The sequence below is a fragment of the Nomascus leucogenys genome, chromosome 5 (assembly GCF_006542625.1).
Source record: "Nomascus leucogenys isolate Asia chromosome 5, Asia_NLE_v1, whole genome shotgun sequence".
Classification (NCBI taxonomy): domain Eukaryota; kingdom Metazoa; phylum Chordata; class Mammalia; order Primates; family Hylobatidae; genus Nomascus; species Nomascus leucogenys.
In genome coordinates, this window is record NC_044385.1 from 72,332,291 (window position 1) to 72,349,083 (window position 16,793).

A 16,793-nucleotide genomic window follows, 5' to 3' on the forward strand; every position below is an offset into this window, starting at 1 on the left:
CTGGAATGCATAACTCAACATCATCGAATGCCTTAACTCATTCAAATTAAGAAATAATAAATTCCCACTGTGCTGCTTTTTATACTATTTTTAATATTTTTATTTTTATATTTTCTTTATATTATTTATTAAAGAAATTAAGAAAGTGAATAGTGAAAAAAATGTCTTCAAACACTATAGAAGTAAACATTTACTCATGCAATTAAAAATGAGGGGTCCAGGCCAGGCACAGTGGCTCACTCCTGTGAGCCACTTTGGGAGGCCAAGGTGGGCTGATTACTTAAGGCCAGGAGTTTGAGACCAGCCTGGCCAACATGGTGAAATCCCATCTGTACTAAAAAAAATATAAAAATTAGCCAGGCATGGTGGCATATGCCTGTAGTCTTAGCTGCTTGGGAGGCTGAGGCAGGAGAATCCTTGAACCTAGGAGGCAGAGGCTACAGTCAGCCAAGATTGTGCCACTGCATTCCAGCCTGGTCAACAGAGCAAGACTCTGTCTCAAAAAAAAAGAGGTCCTCTCCCCATCTCAGGTCTTTGATATTCTAATGATGAATGTTTTTGTTTATTAAAATAGGATCTTTAACTGTCACTTCTTTATTATTCCAAGATAATAGATTTTAGAATTTTGAAGCTAGAAGGGATCTTAAAGAACTGATACAACTTTCTTATTTTAAAGACAGGGAAACAGGAGAGAGGAGAGGCCAAAGTGATTTGCTGACTCTGGCCAGCATTGATAGCATTACATTTACCTAAGTATTTATCATTTAAATTATTCCCTGATTCAGACAGGCCAGCTCTGTATTTAATTTGAATTCATGGGCCTTTCTCTGTGAACATCACCCTGTCAGTGAAGAGACATTGCAAGAAATAAAGCCGACAACCTACCACACCAGTGTTTGGAAGCAAAGTTCCTATTCAGGTCTGTTCCGACGCAATGATTGTTCGCATAGAAAGAACGGTTCTTTCTCCACATTCGATTCTACATAAACAAAATACAAACAGACAACCTGGGTAGCCACGTTCAAGGCCCGAGGAAAGACATGCATTTGAAAGTCCATGAAGCCAGAATTGCCTTTCTCTCCTTCAACCCTGTACCTTGCATGGCTTCATCACATCGCTGTTGTTGCAATATTCCTTTGCAAGGTCCCTATTGCTATCCGGGTTTCAATCACACCCACTCAGACTATTTCAGTTGAACCAAACAAAATGGTAATATTTGATCAATTTTGACTGATACAAATAAAGATTTCATTTCATTCCACTAGGCTGCTTATTAGCCTTCTTGTTTAGCCTTGTTTCCTTTACATTAATTTTATGCACAGGGTCATTCTGAGCTCCTTCAAAGAAAAGCAAAATAACTTTGTGTCTCAACTCAACACTGAGTCATAAGTTAAAATGCTCTCTTTAGGTTGAATTCACCACTCCCCTTTCAAAGCTAGAAAAGGTGGAGGTGTGAAGATACCTCTAATCTGATGACTTCTTCGATTGTGCTGATTTGACTCTGGTTTTTAAATATAAAGCAAATTCCCTATTGGGTTCTTGGGGTAAACCGGGAAAGTTTGGTCATGTAAAGAGTTGCACACGCCGGGCACGGTGCCTTACGCCTGTAATCCAAGCACTTTGGGAGGCCGAGGCGGGCAGATCACGAGGTCGGGAGATCAAGACCATTCTGGCTAACATGGTGAAACACCGTCTCTACTAAAAATACAAAAAAATTAGCCGGGCGTGGTGGTGGGCACCTGTAGTCCCAGCTACTCAGGAGGCTGAGGCAGGAGAATGGCGTGAACCTGGGAGGCGGAGCTTGCAGTGAGCCAAGATCTTGCCACTGCACTCCAGCCTGGGCAACAGAGCAAGACTCCATCTCAAAAAAAAAAAAAAAGAGTTGCACAGACTTCGTTTAAGTTCTGAGTTTGGGATGATGTAGCACCCTTTTCTCCTACTCTCACCAACCCTCTGCCAAGCCTTCCACCCTGTTACCACTCCCAGGCTTGTGGTTCCGTGGCAAGAGTAAGCCCTGGGGATATCAAGTTCTCAAACTGCAGGAATTAATAATAGGGCAATGATACAAAGAACAGTTGGGAAGCTGGAAATCGAAAGGGTGACTGAATTCCACTGTGATTCAGGTTAAGGTGTAAATATACTTTATTATCAGTTTACAGATATGACCATTTGTTGGACACCAAATTTGTGTTAGGCATTATGCTAGGTAATTCTCATTTACTTAGTTTGGCATTTGCCACCTCCACCTACAAAATTTTCAGTTACAGTATTCCTCTCACCAGAGATGACTTTTTCCTCAATCTCCTGTGCCATTTCCATATCTTCTGCATAAATTACCTCCTACGTGAAATAATTCATGTGTAATTCCATATGTTTCCAATCACGCCAACTAATCTTATTCCTCTTAGTATTTATATGTGCTACTCAAGTAGGTTTTTCTAAATTTATATATACCTAGTTATGTTTCTATGTGCCCCTCTTTAAATTAGAAAGCATAGTATTTCATATTGCTTGAGTAATTTTACATGAATCACGATGTTGATTAACCAGAAAATATAGACAGAAGAGTATGTTAAACTACAAGATAGTAGTGCAGTTAGCAAATCCTAATAATGGGAAACTCTTTTCTTTGACAAATAAATTGCAAGGAAAAAAGAGAGAGAAAGAGCAAAAGATGGAATGGGAGTCCATGGATTAAAATAGAATTAAAAGACATATAAACCAATCATAATGTAAGAGCCTTATTTGGATTCGGAATCAAAGAAACATACTTTTTAAAAAGTTAGGAGGCCGGGCGAGGTGGCTCATGCCTGTAATCCCAGCACTTTGGGAGGCCAAGGCAGGTGCATCACAAGGTCAGGAGTTTGAGACCAGCCTGGCCAATATGGTGAAACCCCGTCTCTACTAAAAATACAAAAAGCTTAGCCGGGCATGGTGGCAGCCACCTGTAGTCCCAGCAGCTCAGGAGGCTGAGGCAGAAAAATCTCTTGAACCCGGGAGGTGGAGGTTGCAGTGAGCCGAGATCGTGCCACTGCACTCCAGCCTGGGCGACAGAGTGAGACGCCATGTCAAAAAAAAAAAAAGAAAAAAGTTATTATACAATTGAAAATACTGGCAATATTTTATGGTATTCAGAAACAGCTAGTTTTTAAGGTATAATTATACTATAATTATTTTTTTCAGAGTTCTTTTTTTTTAGAAATGTGTACTGAAATATTTATTGATGAAGTGATATGGTACCTAGGATTTACTTCAAAATAAAATGAGTAAGGTAGAAGTGGGTAGAGAGAATACAGATGAAACAAGATTGGTCATGAGTTAATTATTGTTGAAGCTCTGTGATGGGTAGATAGAAGTTTACTACAGTTATGTGCACTTATATATATATTTGACATTTTCCACAATAAAAGTTAAAAAAATTTAATAATAAAGCCATTGTGCCTAGATCCAGAATTCTATGAATAATTCAACCTGTATATCCTATATCCCCAAGAAGAACATGATTTGTCTTCTTGCTTTTTCTCCTACCTTTTTCCATGAGTAGTCATAACCATCCACATTAACCACCGGCATAACATAGAAATCCACAAGCCTCAGGAGATTGGCATATTCCCCTATTGTCCCATAGAATTGAGTTATCTGCAAATTAAACCAAGTATATTTAATTAGATCTGTTTTAAGTTCTTCTAAACTTAGTGTGTTTCTTTTTTTTTTTTTTAATTTGTCATGTGGCATGTTTAGATTTGCAGATTTAACTTTCAGAAAGAGTGCTAATTCCTCAAAAGAACTGAACTTAGGGTGCTACGAAGTGGTGATAAATGCCTTACACGTGGTACAGTCTTCCTAGTTAATGAAGGCAGAAAATCGAACCATAAACTTTCTAAATTTTCCTTAAGAAATAAAATTAACTCTTTATTAAAGCCATAGAGCCCGCTAAGAAGATCTAAGGAAACAAAAACCTAGATTTAGTTTAGCTCCTTTTTCTGTAATTCATGTTCATCAGAGCTTAAACTACATACCATGTTTTATCCCCAGATGTGATTACATGATATTTGCTACATTGTCCTTAGAACTTGTGGAGCTCAAGTTTTGCTAGAATTGAGTGTGTTTCCCAAGGCTTTGATCATCTAGCTTTAGAATTAGGGTAGCTTTTCCTAGGTACTGGCTATGAATTCTAACGGACATCATCTCAAACTTGTTCCTCTCTACTTTAGAGTCATCCAGCTTAGCGGCACATATTACAATGTGATCCAATGGCATCCAAATTTGGTGGCTGAGAAGTTTACCCCCAAATGACAAAATGTACAGGCAGGAGAACTATAAAGACAAATTTTAGCTGGTCAAGTCATTTCACCTAGGACAAAGCTTTTGGTTCAAAATCTTAATTTGTGGCAACATTGCTATATTTTAATTTAATTCACATTTAATTACATTAAATATTTAATTTGGTTTGTAATTGTTGCCTTAAAGTATACTCATGACATTGTTAAGAAATGTCTTTTTCATTATTGACAAAATAAAAACAAGCCTTTTATAAACTTTACTATTTTCCCTTTAAACGTTTAAAATATTATATTCATATTTCCCTAGAACAATCACGAGTCACATTAAAATTCTTTGCCATGAATAAATACTTATGAAATCGGAGAGAAAGGAAAGAAAAAAGTTATTTTAAAATCTACTGTAGGTCAGAAATAAAAGGTTAATGAAAAGGAAGGAAAATTTGTAGAATGAAGGAAGCCATGTTTTGTTTTTTTGTTTGTTTGTTTTTTATTATACTTTAAGTTCTGGGATACATGTGCAGAACATGCAGGTTTGTTACATAGGTATACACATGCCATGGTGGTTTGCTGCACCCATCAACCCATCATCTACATTAAGTATTTCTCCTAATGCTCTCCCTCCCCTAGCCCCCCACCCTCGACAGGTCTCGGTGTGTGATGTTCCCCTTCCTGTGTCCATGTGTTCTCATTGTTCAACTCCCACTTATGAGTGAGAACATGCGGTGTTTGGTTTTCTGCTCTTGTGTTAGTTTGCTGAGAATGATGGTTTCCAGGGAAGCCATGTTTTAAATAGTGGAGCAACCAGTTAAATACATTTTTATGCTACGAATTTATAAATTTATGTTAGCATCACTTTTCAGTAATAATGTAGCATTCATTATTAGAAAAATATTAGGAGAGCCTGTTCCTTTCAAAATAATAAAGCATTTCTCATTTTCATTTCTACAACATGGGCCAAACTTTTAATAGATGCAGCATGATGAGTTTCTTTTTCTGCTTCGCTTTTTAAATTTCCTTCCTACCTTTACCTCTGGTTGGATGGGAATCTTTCTACAAAAAGTTATGCTCTCAGAGATGACCAATGTTAGGCCCAAAACAATGTTACCTGTTTCTTTATCTAATAGGTAGGACTCCAGACAGAAGGAGTGAGTGAGGGCTGAGATACAGTCTGTGCTGTGTGCCAAGCCACACCTTCAAGTGTGGCTATAGCTACAATCCCGAAGGAAGCGGTGCCCATTTTTTCTTTAACAGCTTATTGAGATATACTTTACATTCCAGAAATTCACCATTTTAAAGTGTGAAATTCAGCGGTTTTGGGTGTATTCATAGAGTTTTGCAACCACCACTAATATCTGATTTTTGGAACATTTCATCATAAAAAATCCCCATGCCTATGCCCATTATAACTCATTCCCCTTTCCCTCCTGCCACTTTCCCAAGCCTCTGACAATCACTAATGAACTTTCTGTCTCTGTGGATTTGCCCATTCTGGACATTTCATATAAATGGAATAATATATGTGGCATTTTGTGTTTGGTTTCTTTTACTTAGCTTAGTATTTTCAAGATTCATCTATGTTGTAGCATGAATCAGTACTTCATTCCTTTTTATTGCTGATTGATATTTCATTGCATGAATATACTGCATTTTGTTTTTCTACTCATAAGTTGATGGAAATTTGAGTTGTTTCCACTTTTTGACTATTATGAATAATATTGCTATAATCATTTGTCAACATATGTGTTCACTTGTCTTGGGTATACACCTAGGAGTGGAACTGCTGGGTCATATGGTAACTCTATACTTAATCTTTTGAGGAACTTCCACATTGTTTTTCAAAGTGGCTGAAGAAATTTTGCCTGACAATAAATAAATATTTGTTGAAGGTACGATTTACCAACATGGCAAGTAACATAATTGAAATCCTGTCCTACTAGAGATGATCTGCAATATACAATGATTTCACTTATGATTTTTTGACTTTACAATAGCCCAAAAGCAATGCATATTAAGTAGAAACCATACCCATGCCACCATTCCATTTTTCAGTTTTAGTGCAGTATTTAATAAATGACATGGATATTCAGCAATTTATTATACATTAGGCTTTGTGTTAGATGATTTTGCCCTACCGTAGGCTAACGTAAGTGTTCTGAGCACATTTAAGGAAGGTTAGGCTATGATATTCGGTATTCGGTAGATTGGGTAAATTAAATGCATTTTTTACTTAGAATATTTTCAGTTGTGATTGTTTATTGGGTTTATTGAGACATAACCCCACCATAAATTGAGAAGCCTCTGTATAAAAGAAAAAGAAGATGAGAATAGAGGAGAATGGAGAAGAGTGTAAGACTGAGTGAGTGATGAGACGGTAGGATTGATTCCCATCAGCTGGCCTGTGGTCAGTGATTACTCAGCTCTTCCTCTCACTTTGCCTGGGGTGCACTCAAGCCTTGCCTTCAATGTGGCCCTAAACAACAACAACAACAATTCCTGCCTAGGAATTAACCAATGACCATTTGACAGATAATAAATTAGTACATAAAGACATATAGGTCAGTTAATGGGGTTGCTAAAAAAACGTATAAGACACATGAAGGGAAAATTTTAAAACAAGATGTCATTTTCATTACCATTACAAATATATCAGAGAGCTATCCATCTCAGTTTTTACTCCAATCTCTGTATATGTATGTACAGTTTGAACCATAGCCAATGACAATAAAGTATTTATCCCAACAGTAGGTACTGTTTAGATACTCTCTGGAACCCCAAATTGTATGTCAGCCTAAACCTGCAACATTAATTTAAATTTCAAATTCCACAAGGGGATATTGAGCACCAATTATGTTGACCAAACAATATACCAGGTTATGGGGAACAAAAAAATTACTTTAGAGCTGGTCTCTGCCTTCAGAAAGCTAATAGAAGTGATAAGTTGGAAAGAGAAAAGCAGCAATTCAATGCTATTAATATAAGTATGATAACAAACAATGGCAAGATGTACAAGGTGGCTCAGAAAAAGGATGGTTAATTCTATGGAGTGTTTGGGGTTGGAACTCCTGAAGAGCAGGTCAAGGGAGCAAGAAATTGAGGGTTCGGGTGAATTTGTGATGGGACCAATTAGTGAAGAATGTGTTCCTGGAAAGGGACTGATAAATTAAAATGATGTAGATCTGCGTAGGAACTAGAAATCTACTAAGGTTGAAAAAAAAGCAGTCATAGTAGGGGTGAGAAATGAGAGAAGACAGGAAATTAAGAAGTTAGGTTGCTAGATGGCTTATTCTAACCTTCCTTATTGCTGTCCATGGCCATATTCTAGGTCTAAGGATCAGCAAAACATTACTTCTGAGATCCAGAGGATGGCTACAGGAGAAATTTGCTAAAGAGGAGTTGAGATGAGGTTTAGTAGAACAGAAAACAAGGAACTGTGAAGATACGTTGTTAGATGACTCTCACACATGGACTTTGAATTCACTCAGAATGATGGCAAGAGTTGGAGGAGAATAAAGAATCATGAACCGGGTACCAGGAAATTATCTGAAGGTCAGTGCATGATAGCAATAAAATAAGAGTGCAATCAGATTGTGTAAGTTTCTGAGAAGAGAAAGATCATTGGTAGTATCAAGAGAAGAGAATGCTGATCCACTCCACCAGGGCTCTCAGCACATGGCGATGTGAAAGAAAGAGCAGCCCCTCTACTTGAAGGTGCCACCAGGGAGCAGTGTCCTTAGGTCATGTGTCAGCTGTGGTAAGGAGGGGCAGAGAGAATTCTGTGAAGGCCTTGAGGTTGTAGAGCTCTAACTTTGTGTGCAATTAGATGAGAGTTTTCTAGGGCAGAGGTTTGGTAGGAGGTTAGCAGTGAGAAAAGCCATTTGGCAGAAAAAGTACTTGGCAAGTTGTGATGGTTAACATATATTCACTGGGTCCTACGATGTGACAGCCCTGTGCTGGATTTTGGCTTGGTGATGCAGTCATGCACAAATTGGTCTCAGCTCTGCCTTTGCAGAAAGAGAAGGATCTAAATTTGCCTCCCGAGAGTACATGAATTAGAAGCTTAGAAAGAAATGACTGGCTTCAAGCTTCTCAAAGTGTAGTGTAGTGGATTTCCATTGAGACTAGACTGTAAGATTTTTGAAATCCTTATTGAGTTGTAGAAAAGAGTGAGACTTAAAAGCTGAGATTTTAATTTGCCTTTGGGTGCTTTAGTTTTTTAATATAAAACCTACCTTCACAATTGTTGAAAGGTAAATATTTTATTTTACTTTCCCTCCTCCAGTGCTTTGAAGCACTAAGAGAGTCAGATGATCTGAATTAGTTTTAGGCAGGCAAGAATGGAGTTTAAATGTCCATTTAAAAAGACCTTATTGATTATGTGTCTTTGAGCTACACAAATCAGGTTCACGTTATTGGAGCAAAATACTCAGCTATAAGATCCTTGGGCTATATTTTGTTCATCCTTGTATTTCCAGGATCTGAAACATCATAGGCAATTTATAAATATTTGTGGATTAAATAATTTAATCTTACAAAGATTCAGCAAGCAGCTTGGGTAGAGGGTAGGATGTCTAATAGGAGGGCAGAGGTGTCAGGGTGAGAAGGGCAGTCATTAGGGACAACCTCACTGATATAAATTAGAGTCAGTATGAATGGAGGTTTCTTCTCGGCCCTTCTCATGTTCAGTGATAGAATGGAAAATAAATGTTCTTACTCTGCTACTTTGGACCTTTCTCTCTCTATTAACTGCTGCTCCCTTCACTACCTAAAATAACCAAACTACTCAACTTGGGGAAGGTTCCAGATAATGATGTGACTGGGGTATGTTAAGGGTCTGATCAGTTGGAATCATCCTCATTTGGCCAAGGTAGTACCAATGGTGTTTGGGAATTTCCAGTAGACTCAGGGAGGTTGCAGCTCCCATCCATGGGGAATGGAGGATAGAAGATTCACAGTGAATGAAGGCAAATAGGGATCTTGCATTTGTCAAGGTCCAGCAAAGGCAGAAACAGTTTTATCTTGATGTACTTAATAAGTGCCAATATCTTAATTTCCTAACTCATTTATTCTGTTACTATGTATCCGTGAATGCAAAGACTGCAAAAATCATTATCAGAAAGACACATATTTTGAGTTATTTTTCCAGTGGCTATGATTCTTTGTAGAAATCAGTGTAGAGAACATATATGCCCATTTTATAGGATTTGAAGCATAATTTTTACTGTTTTCATTTATCAGGGAGGTTAATAGTCGTTATATCTTTTACTTTTCCAACATACAATTTGTCTTATATATGGCTTTTTTGATGCAAAACCCTTCTTCAGGGACAAAATTCCCTATTATGACATATGAGAAGGCATATTCTGTTTCACCTCTGTAATGTTGTGCTTTATGTTCAATTTCCAAGTGCAAAAGTGGCAAAAGATGTCTGGATAATTAAAACCAAAAGAGAAATAAATTAATTGGGCCCCAACTTAGATAATTTCTTCAGTCCTTTCCTCTACTTAGTAAACATATTATAATCAATATACTATTTATTAATCATTTTCTGCTGTTTAGCTCCAGGCAGAAATGTAGAAAAGACCAAAAATATTTTGGTTGACTTAAATGCTTGAAGTCATGTTCTTCAACTTACTAATGCATAAAAGTCACCTGGGAAACTTGTGAAAATTTTAGATTCCCAAGCTTCATGATGTGACCTAGGAAAATGCATTTTAATAAATAGCCCAGTTGAGTCTGACACAGGTGATCTGGAGCACCATATTGAGAAATATGGTTAAGAGAATGTGAATACTTACATGGCCTATGAACCACAAGCAGAAAGCAGGAGAGATCCATTCTCTGGCATGGATTCCACAGTCAATCCATATGGCATTTTTGGCTGTTTGTTCTTTTCCAGAAACCTGCTCAAAGAAACCCCAAAAGTAGCAAAAACAATAACAATAAGCTTCAGGATAATAACTTTCATTTATATTTAATAGTTTCAGCAAATCTCTGAGATATGCATTGTTCTGCATTTCTTTGAAAATTCTCAAGGGAAATTTAAACACTGATGATATTAAGTGACACTAGTTAACGTAGCAAAGCTGGTGTGACTCGAAACTGAAGTTTGAAGCCAGGACTCTTTGATTTAAAACTGTTTTTATCCTCCCACAATTATGCAGTCATGTCAGAGCTGCATGTGGAAGTTTCAAAGAAGAGACCAGAGAACTAATGATTTGGGCTGTATCTTTATGCTTCATTTAGAGGTAAATGGGTGTGAGTTGGACGGCAATCTTCCCCGGGAGTGTGGAGACACACCAGGAGCAGAAACTCCCTCAAGATTTTCCTCTGAGTGCATATTTTTTTTTTTTTTGGTGTGGATTATTTCTTTTTTTCACACAAAAAGAAGCACACATCTAACTTCTCACAAACTTACCAGCAAATCCAGGGACAGAGGCTTTTTTCCCAGTATGGTGGGCTAATACAAGCTGCTAACTCTGGAATAAGAATTGTCAACCTTTTCTCAATGATAGCCTTTGATGTCTTTAGAAGAATTATCAATAACACCTCCAAAATTAATCATAATGTATTTGCCTTTAAAAGTCAGCTACAACACAATTTAGGGTATAGAGCAGTGGTCCCCAACCTTTTTGGCACCAGGGACCAGTTTCATGGAAGACAATTTTTCCATGGATGGGGCAGAGGTGGGGTGGAATCAGCGGTGGGGATGGTTTGGGGATAAAACTATTCCACCTCAGATCATCAGGCATTAGATTCTCATAAGGAGTGTGCAACCTAAATCCTTTGCATGCGCAGTTCACAATAGGGTTTGTGCTTCTATGAGAATCTAATGCTGCCGCTGATCTGACAGGAGGCATCACTCAGGCAGTAATGCTTGCTCTCTGGCTATTCATCTCCAGTTGTGCGGCCTCGTTCCTAACAGGCCATGGACTGGTACCTGTCTGCAGCCCAGGGGTTGAGGACCACTGGTATAGAGGGAAGGGAGAAGACTGTTGTAAAATCAAACAAATATGTAGACTTGCAATTCCAAAATAAGAAAAAGAAAGAGTTAGATGTTTAGATTGTCATTTGAAACACTCCAGGAGGTTTTTTAACTTGGAGCTAGCAATATTTAACAAGATAGTAAGTGAGAAAGCCCAATGGCATTGGCCACTAATCATCAAATTGTATAGTCAAAGAGAACTACCTAGCTTATTCTACTCAATGCAAAGAGAATCTTAAGTTGTCTGGATTAGTTACTTTACTTGACCTTTCTAAGTCCTGGGCCAATTTTCTTGGCACTGGTTCTGACACCTAAAAGTTGGCAAAATCCCAGAGACTCACATTATCTGCACATCCTTGATCAAGTAAGAGTAGGACCAAACCATCCAGAATGCATGATTTTTCAACGTGTACAGGTTCCAGATAAGCATGTTCCAAAGACTACACACAATATGGCTGAAAGCAAATGTCATGGGTGGATATGCCATGATACATGGATCCAATCTGATTGACCAACTCAGTGACCAAGGGGACACAACATTTCATATGTCTGCCTTGAGTCTGCGCTGTAAGTTCTTGTAAACGACAGATTAAAATTGAGAAGTCCTAACCCAAAGTCTTACCTTTGACTGACTGAAGAGGGTCACCTATCACAATTTAGATAATATTGGGATACTGTGCATAAATTATATGTTACTAAATTAAATGCACATTTTTAGTGACTACATTATTTTCCAGAGCTTTTAAAAAAAAATTTTTAAGAGAGAGAGGTAGAAAACAGAACTATAGAGTTGTTTCCTAGTTCTGAAAACAATTGACTGTGGCTATGTTCACTGACCTTTACTAAGGTCAATTTATTCAAGAGAGAAGACATCCAATCCAAGGTAGGTTAATCAACCTACTTCTCTTGCATAACATTTTGCAACTGAAAATAAATAACCAAATGGGTGGCAATTGGAGTAGAAACCATCATAATAACCCTACTGCAAAGGACTTCAGCCTTGTCCTGCTGTTTGTCCCTCGCTGGGATTTGTTGTCCTGGTCTTACTTTAGTTTCAAAAGCTGTACCAGGAAGTACTAACCAGAGCAAGCAGGTAAGAGAAAGAAATAAAAGGCATCTAAATTGGAAGGGAAAAATCAAATTATCCTTGGTTGCAGAGGACACGATCTTATATTTAGAAAAACCTAGCCTCCACCAAAAAACTGTGTTAGAACTGATAAATTCAGTAAAATGCAGGTTATAAAATCAACACACAAAATCAGTAGCATTTATATACAACAATAGCAGACAACCTAAAATAAAAATCAAGAAAGAAATACCATTTACAATGACCAAAAAAAAACCTGTAATAAATCTAACCAAAGAAGTGAAAGACCTACAATTAAGATCATAGAACACTGATGAAAGAGAACACACAAAAAAATGAAAAGATACCTCATGCTTACGGGCTCAAGAATTAATATTGTTAAAATGTCCATACTACCCAATGGAATCTACAGATTCAATGCAATCCCTGTCAATATCAATACACTCTTCATAGAAAGAGAAAAAAAAATTCTAAAATTCACATGGAGCCATAAGAGATCTTGAAAATCCAAAGTAATGCTGAACAGAATGAGCAAAGCTGGAGTACTAAAACAGCATGGTACTGGCATAAAAACAGACACATGGACCAATGGATTAGAATAGAGAACCCAGAAATAAATCCACAGATTTACAGTTATCTCATTTTCAACAAAGGCACCAAGAACATACATTGGGAAAAGGACAGTCTTGTCAATAAATGGTATTGGGAAAAATTTTATTCATAAAATTCAAACTAAATCCCTATCTCTCACCATATATATAAAATCAACTAAAAACAGATTAGACTTAAATGTAAGACCTAAAACTATAAAACTACTAGAAGAAAACATTGGGAAAACAATTCAGGACTTTGGTCTCAGCAAAGATTTTTTGGGTAAGATCTCAAAAGCACAGTCAACAGAAGCAAAAATAGATAAAAGGGGATTACATCAAACTGAAAACTTGCTTCTGCACAGCAAAGGAAATACGAGTGAAAAGAAAAAAATGAGAGAAAACATATGCAAGCTATCCATCCAACAGGGACTTAATAACCAGAATATATAAGGAACGCAAACAATTCAAAAGGAAAAAAACAAATAATCCAATTTTTAAAATGAGAAAGGAATCTGAACAGACAAAGAAGACACACAAATGGCCAACAGGTATATGAGAAAATCCTCAACATCAGTAATCATCAGGGAAATATGAATTAAAACCACAATGCAATGTCATCTCATCCCAGTTAAAATGGCTTTTATCCAAAAGACAGGCAATTACGAATGCTAGAGAGGATGTGGAGAAAGGGGAATCCTTGTACACTGTTGGTAGGAATGTAAATTAGTATGGCCACTATGAAAAACAATGTGGAAGTTCCTCAAAAAACTAAAAATGGAACTACGATATAAGCCAGCAGTCCTACTATTGGGTATGTATCCAAAAGAAAGGAAATCAGTATATCAAAAAGATACCTGCACTCCCATGTTTATTACAGCACCATTCACAATAGTCAAGATATAGAATCAACGTAAGTGTTCTTCAACAGATGAATGGACAAAGAAAATGTGGTACATATATACAAATGGAATATTACTCAGGCATTAAAAGGCATAAAATCCTATCATTTGCAGCAACATGGATGGAACTGGAAGTCATTATGTTAAGTGAAATAAGCTATGCAGGGAAAGACAAATACCACATGTTCTCACTGATACTGGGAGTGGGGAATGTTGATCTCACAGAGGTAGAGAGTAGAATGGTGATTACCAGAGGCTGAGAAAGGGGGATAAAGATAGATTGATTCGTGGGTACAAAATAGATAGAAGGAATAAGTTCTAGTGTGTAGTAGCACAGTAGAGTGACTAGAATCAACAATAATTTATTGTATATTTCAAAATAGCTAGAAGATGAACTTAAAATGTTCCCAACACAAAGAAATGATAAATGTTTGAGGTGATGGATATCCCAAATACCCTGATTTACACATTGTATGCATGTATCAAAACATCATATGTGAGGAGGGAGGGAGAAAAAATATCACATGTACCCCAGAAACATGTACAATTATTATGTATCAATTTTTAAAAATTAACATCAAAAAGCTGCACCACTTTTTTTGATTTTTAATTTTATTTTTTCAAGTCCTTGTTTTATTTTCTGTTAGTGTTTGTCCAGGACTTGAAAAAAATAAACACCACTTCCTTCATTTTATGGAAATGTTAAATGGCTTACCTAATGTCACATAAACAGAAACAGAGTTAATTCTAGAACTGGGGTTCATCTAGAACTGAAGCCTTAACCCCCTAGAGACTGTATTTGGAGATAGGGCCTTTAAAGAGGTGATTAAGTTAACATGAGTCCCTTAGGGTGGGTACTAATCCAGACTGACTGGTGTCCTTGTGGGAGGAGATTAGGACATACAGACCAGGACAAGACTGTATTATTAATGGGAAAAATAACCAACCCCTAAATAGCTAGGTATTAAAGTTGAGGAACACTTGTAACGCAAATATTTTCAGAACTCAAAGAAAAGAAACTCAAGTTTTAACAAACACGACTGGAGAATTAATCCCTCCCCTCACATTGAAAGATCGACAACTTTCCCCACAACATACCTTTAAAACATAGAGTGGGTACTTCTCAAATGAGGATCCAATGTGGATTTTTGTAAGCATATCAGGATGCCTCTCAGTTATAAATTCTATCCAAGAATAGATCTAGCAAAATGGAAACCAGAGGTTAGTCACGAAGCCAAGTTCAAAGCATTTCCCTGACCAAAGGAAGCAGACAACTTCTTCAGAGAAAGGAAAACCTCTGTATGTGGAATGCACGAGGACCTAAAGCACTTAGGGCAGGGTGTTTCTTCTGCTGTTTAGGGAAATTAATAAAATTAAAATTTTGATAAGTGTCAAGGTTTTGAGAAAGAGTGAAAAAGTGCTAAGATACTTATAATGAGGTAGGAAAAGTTAATCTTTAAACTATGGCCCCTGAAAGTTATTTTTAAAGTCATCGCATTGAGTCACTGCCCCTGTGTATGAAATTCTTGTTATCATTCATTCAAAAGTTCACTTTTATATGAGACTTTTTTTAAAATGCACTTTTCAAGATGAAGGGAGCCCTGAGGACTATCTCTATGCAGGATAAATGGAAGCATCATTGTTTCCCACTAAAGACCTGTGCAAGCACAGTGAGATTGGCAGAATGATGAGAGGCAAAGGTGGGGACAATCTGGAGGAAAAACAAACGAACTCAATTATCCCCCCAAGAAGTAGTTCGATTCTGGACCTCTCTCTTGGGTGGAAGTCCAGTTGTATTTGAGGTTCTGTCAAGATAATAGGGGAAGGAAAAAGCAAAAAAAAAAAAAAAAAAAAAAAAAAAAAAAGAAAAAAAATTCTGATTTTAGGCTAGCACCCACTTCAAAGCAAGCATTGAATTATTGTCTGGTTTAGGATTGCTGGGATTGAACTGGGTTATGTTTTAATGTGGACCAACTTTCCAGGGTCCATTCTTAAACTCTGATGCCTTCTGAAACAGAAGCAATCAAACCCTGGCTTTATCTCTGGGAACTTTTCTAGAGGTGATTTCAAATAGCAATCCTAGCTGGTAAAAACTGGAGCACCATTTGTCCTCGGGTTCTCTGAGATCACATAACCAGCATGAGTGGTAGGTGTGAGTGGTTGTCCCCATGCTGAGAGTTAAGGGCTCCTGCCCACCTGCCACCAAGTACCGACCCTGTCAGTGTCTGGGGTGTCAGAAATGTAACCGTCAGCAATTTCCTAATTGAAACTCCATTTCCCATGTTACTCTTCTAGGCATAAATACATCTGAGAAAGCTACCACAAAAAAATAATTTATGCATTGATACTTTAGTAGATTTCCTCTAACAGGAAAGGCTGTGTAATATGAAGGCAGTTTAACCGACAGACTTTATTCATTTCTCAAACTAAGCTGGGGTAATAATGTAACATCCTTTGAAGAACTCTTTTTCTCTCGCCATTTCTTCTAAGAAGTAATTTTTGGCCATTTGTTTCTTTCTGCCTACACCAGATCATTTAAGATCTCCTGATGTGAGTCAATGACAAAATAACCTCTGCTGCCCACCAGGCCATCTTGTAGGGAGGGCTGATCAAGAGACCACCGATCAAAGGGAAAGAAGCACTTAGAGGAATATTCTGAGAGCGAAATTATTACGGTTCCTATGAACCTCTTAGAAAATAATAGGGGCGGGGGTGCAGAGAGAAGTACAAGATATTTTCTAGAATGTCATAGTTAAGGAGTAAATGTTGTACCCCTTTCTCCAATTCATATGTTGAATCCCTAACTCCCAGTAGTTTAGAAAGTGACTGTATTTGGAGATAGGGCCTTTAAAGAGCTGATCAGGTCAACATGAGGCCCTTAGAGTGGGCACGAATCCAATCTGACTGGTGTCCTTATATGAAAAGGAGATTAAGATATACAGAGAGAGA

General features: G+C 37.4%; 1 protein-coding gene across 2 annotated transcripts in view; it reads right to left on the reverse strand.

Annotated features, from left to right (window-relative positions):
* The window catches only part of CPB2 (carboxypeptidase B2), a 51,389-nt gene that overhangs the window by 9,623 nt on the left and 24,973 nt on the right, over positions 1 to 16,793 (reverse strand). Inside the window, exons 5-8 of one of the 2 annotated variants that reach the window (XM_003270056.3) lie at positions 14,943 to 15,044; positions 10,079 to 10,183; positions 3,529 to 3,639; positions 886 to 979 (exon numbers count right to left, since the gene is read on the reverse strand). In XM_003270056.3, coding sequence (XP_003270104.2) covers positions 886 to 979; positions 3,529 to 3,639; positions 10,079 to 10,183; positions 14,943 to 15,044 — 412 coding nt within the window. The remainder of the gene's footprint in view (positions 1 to 885; positions 980 to 3,528; positions 3,640 to 10,078; positions 10,184 to 14,942; positions 15,045 to 16,793) is intronic. The other variant, XM_012506969.2, reaches the window with a different exon arrangement.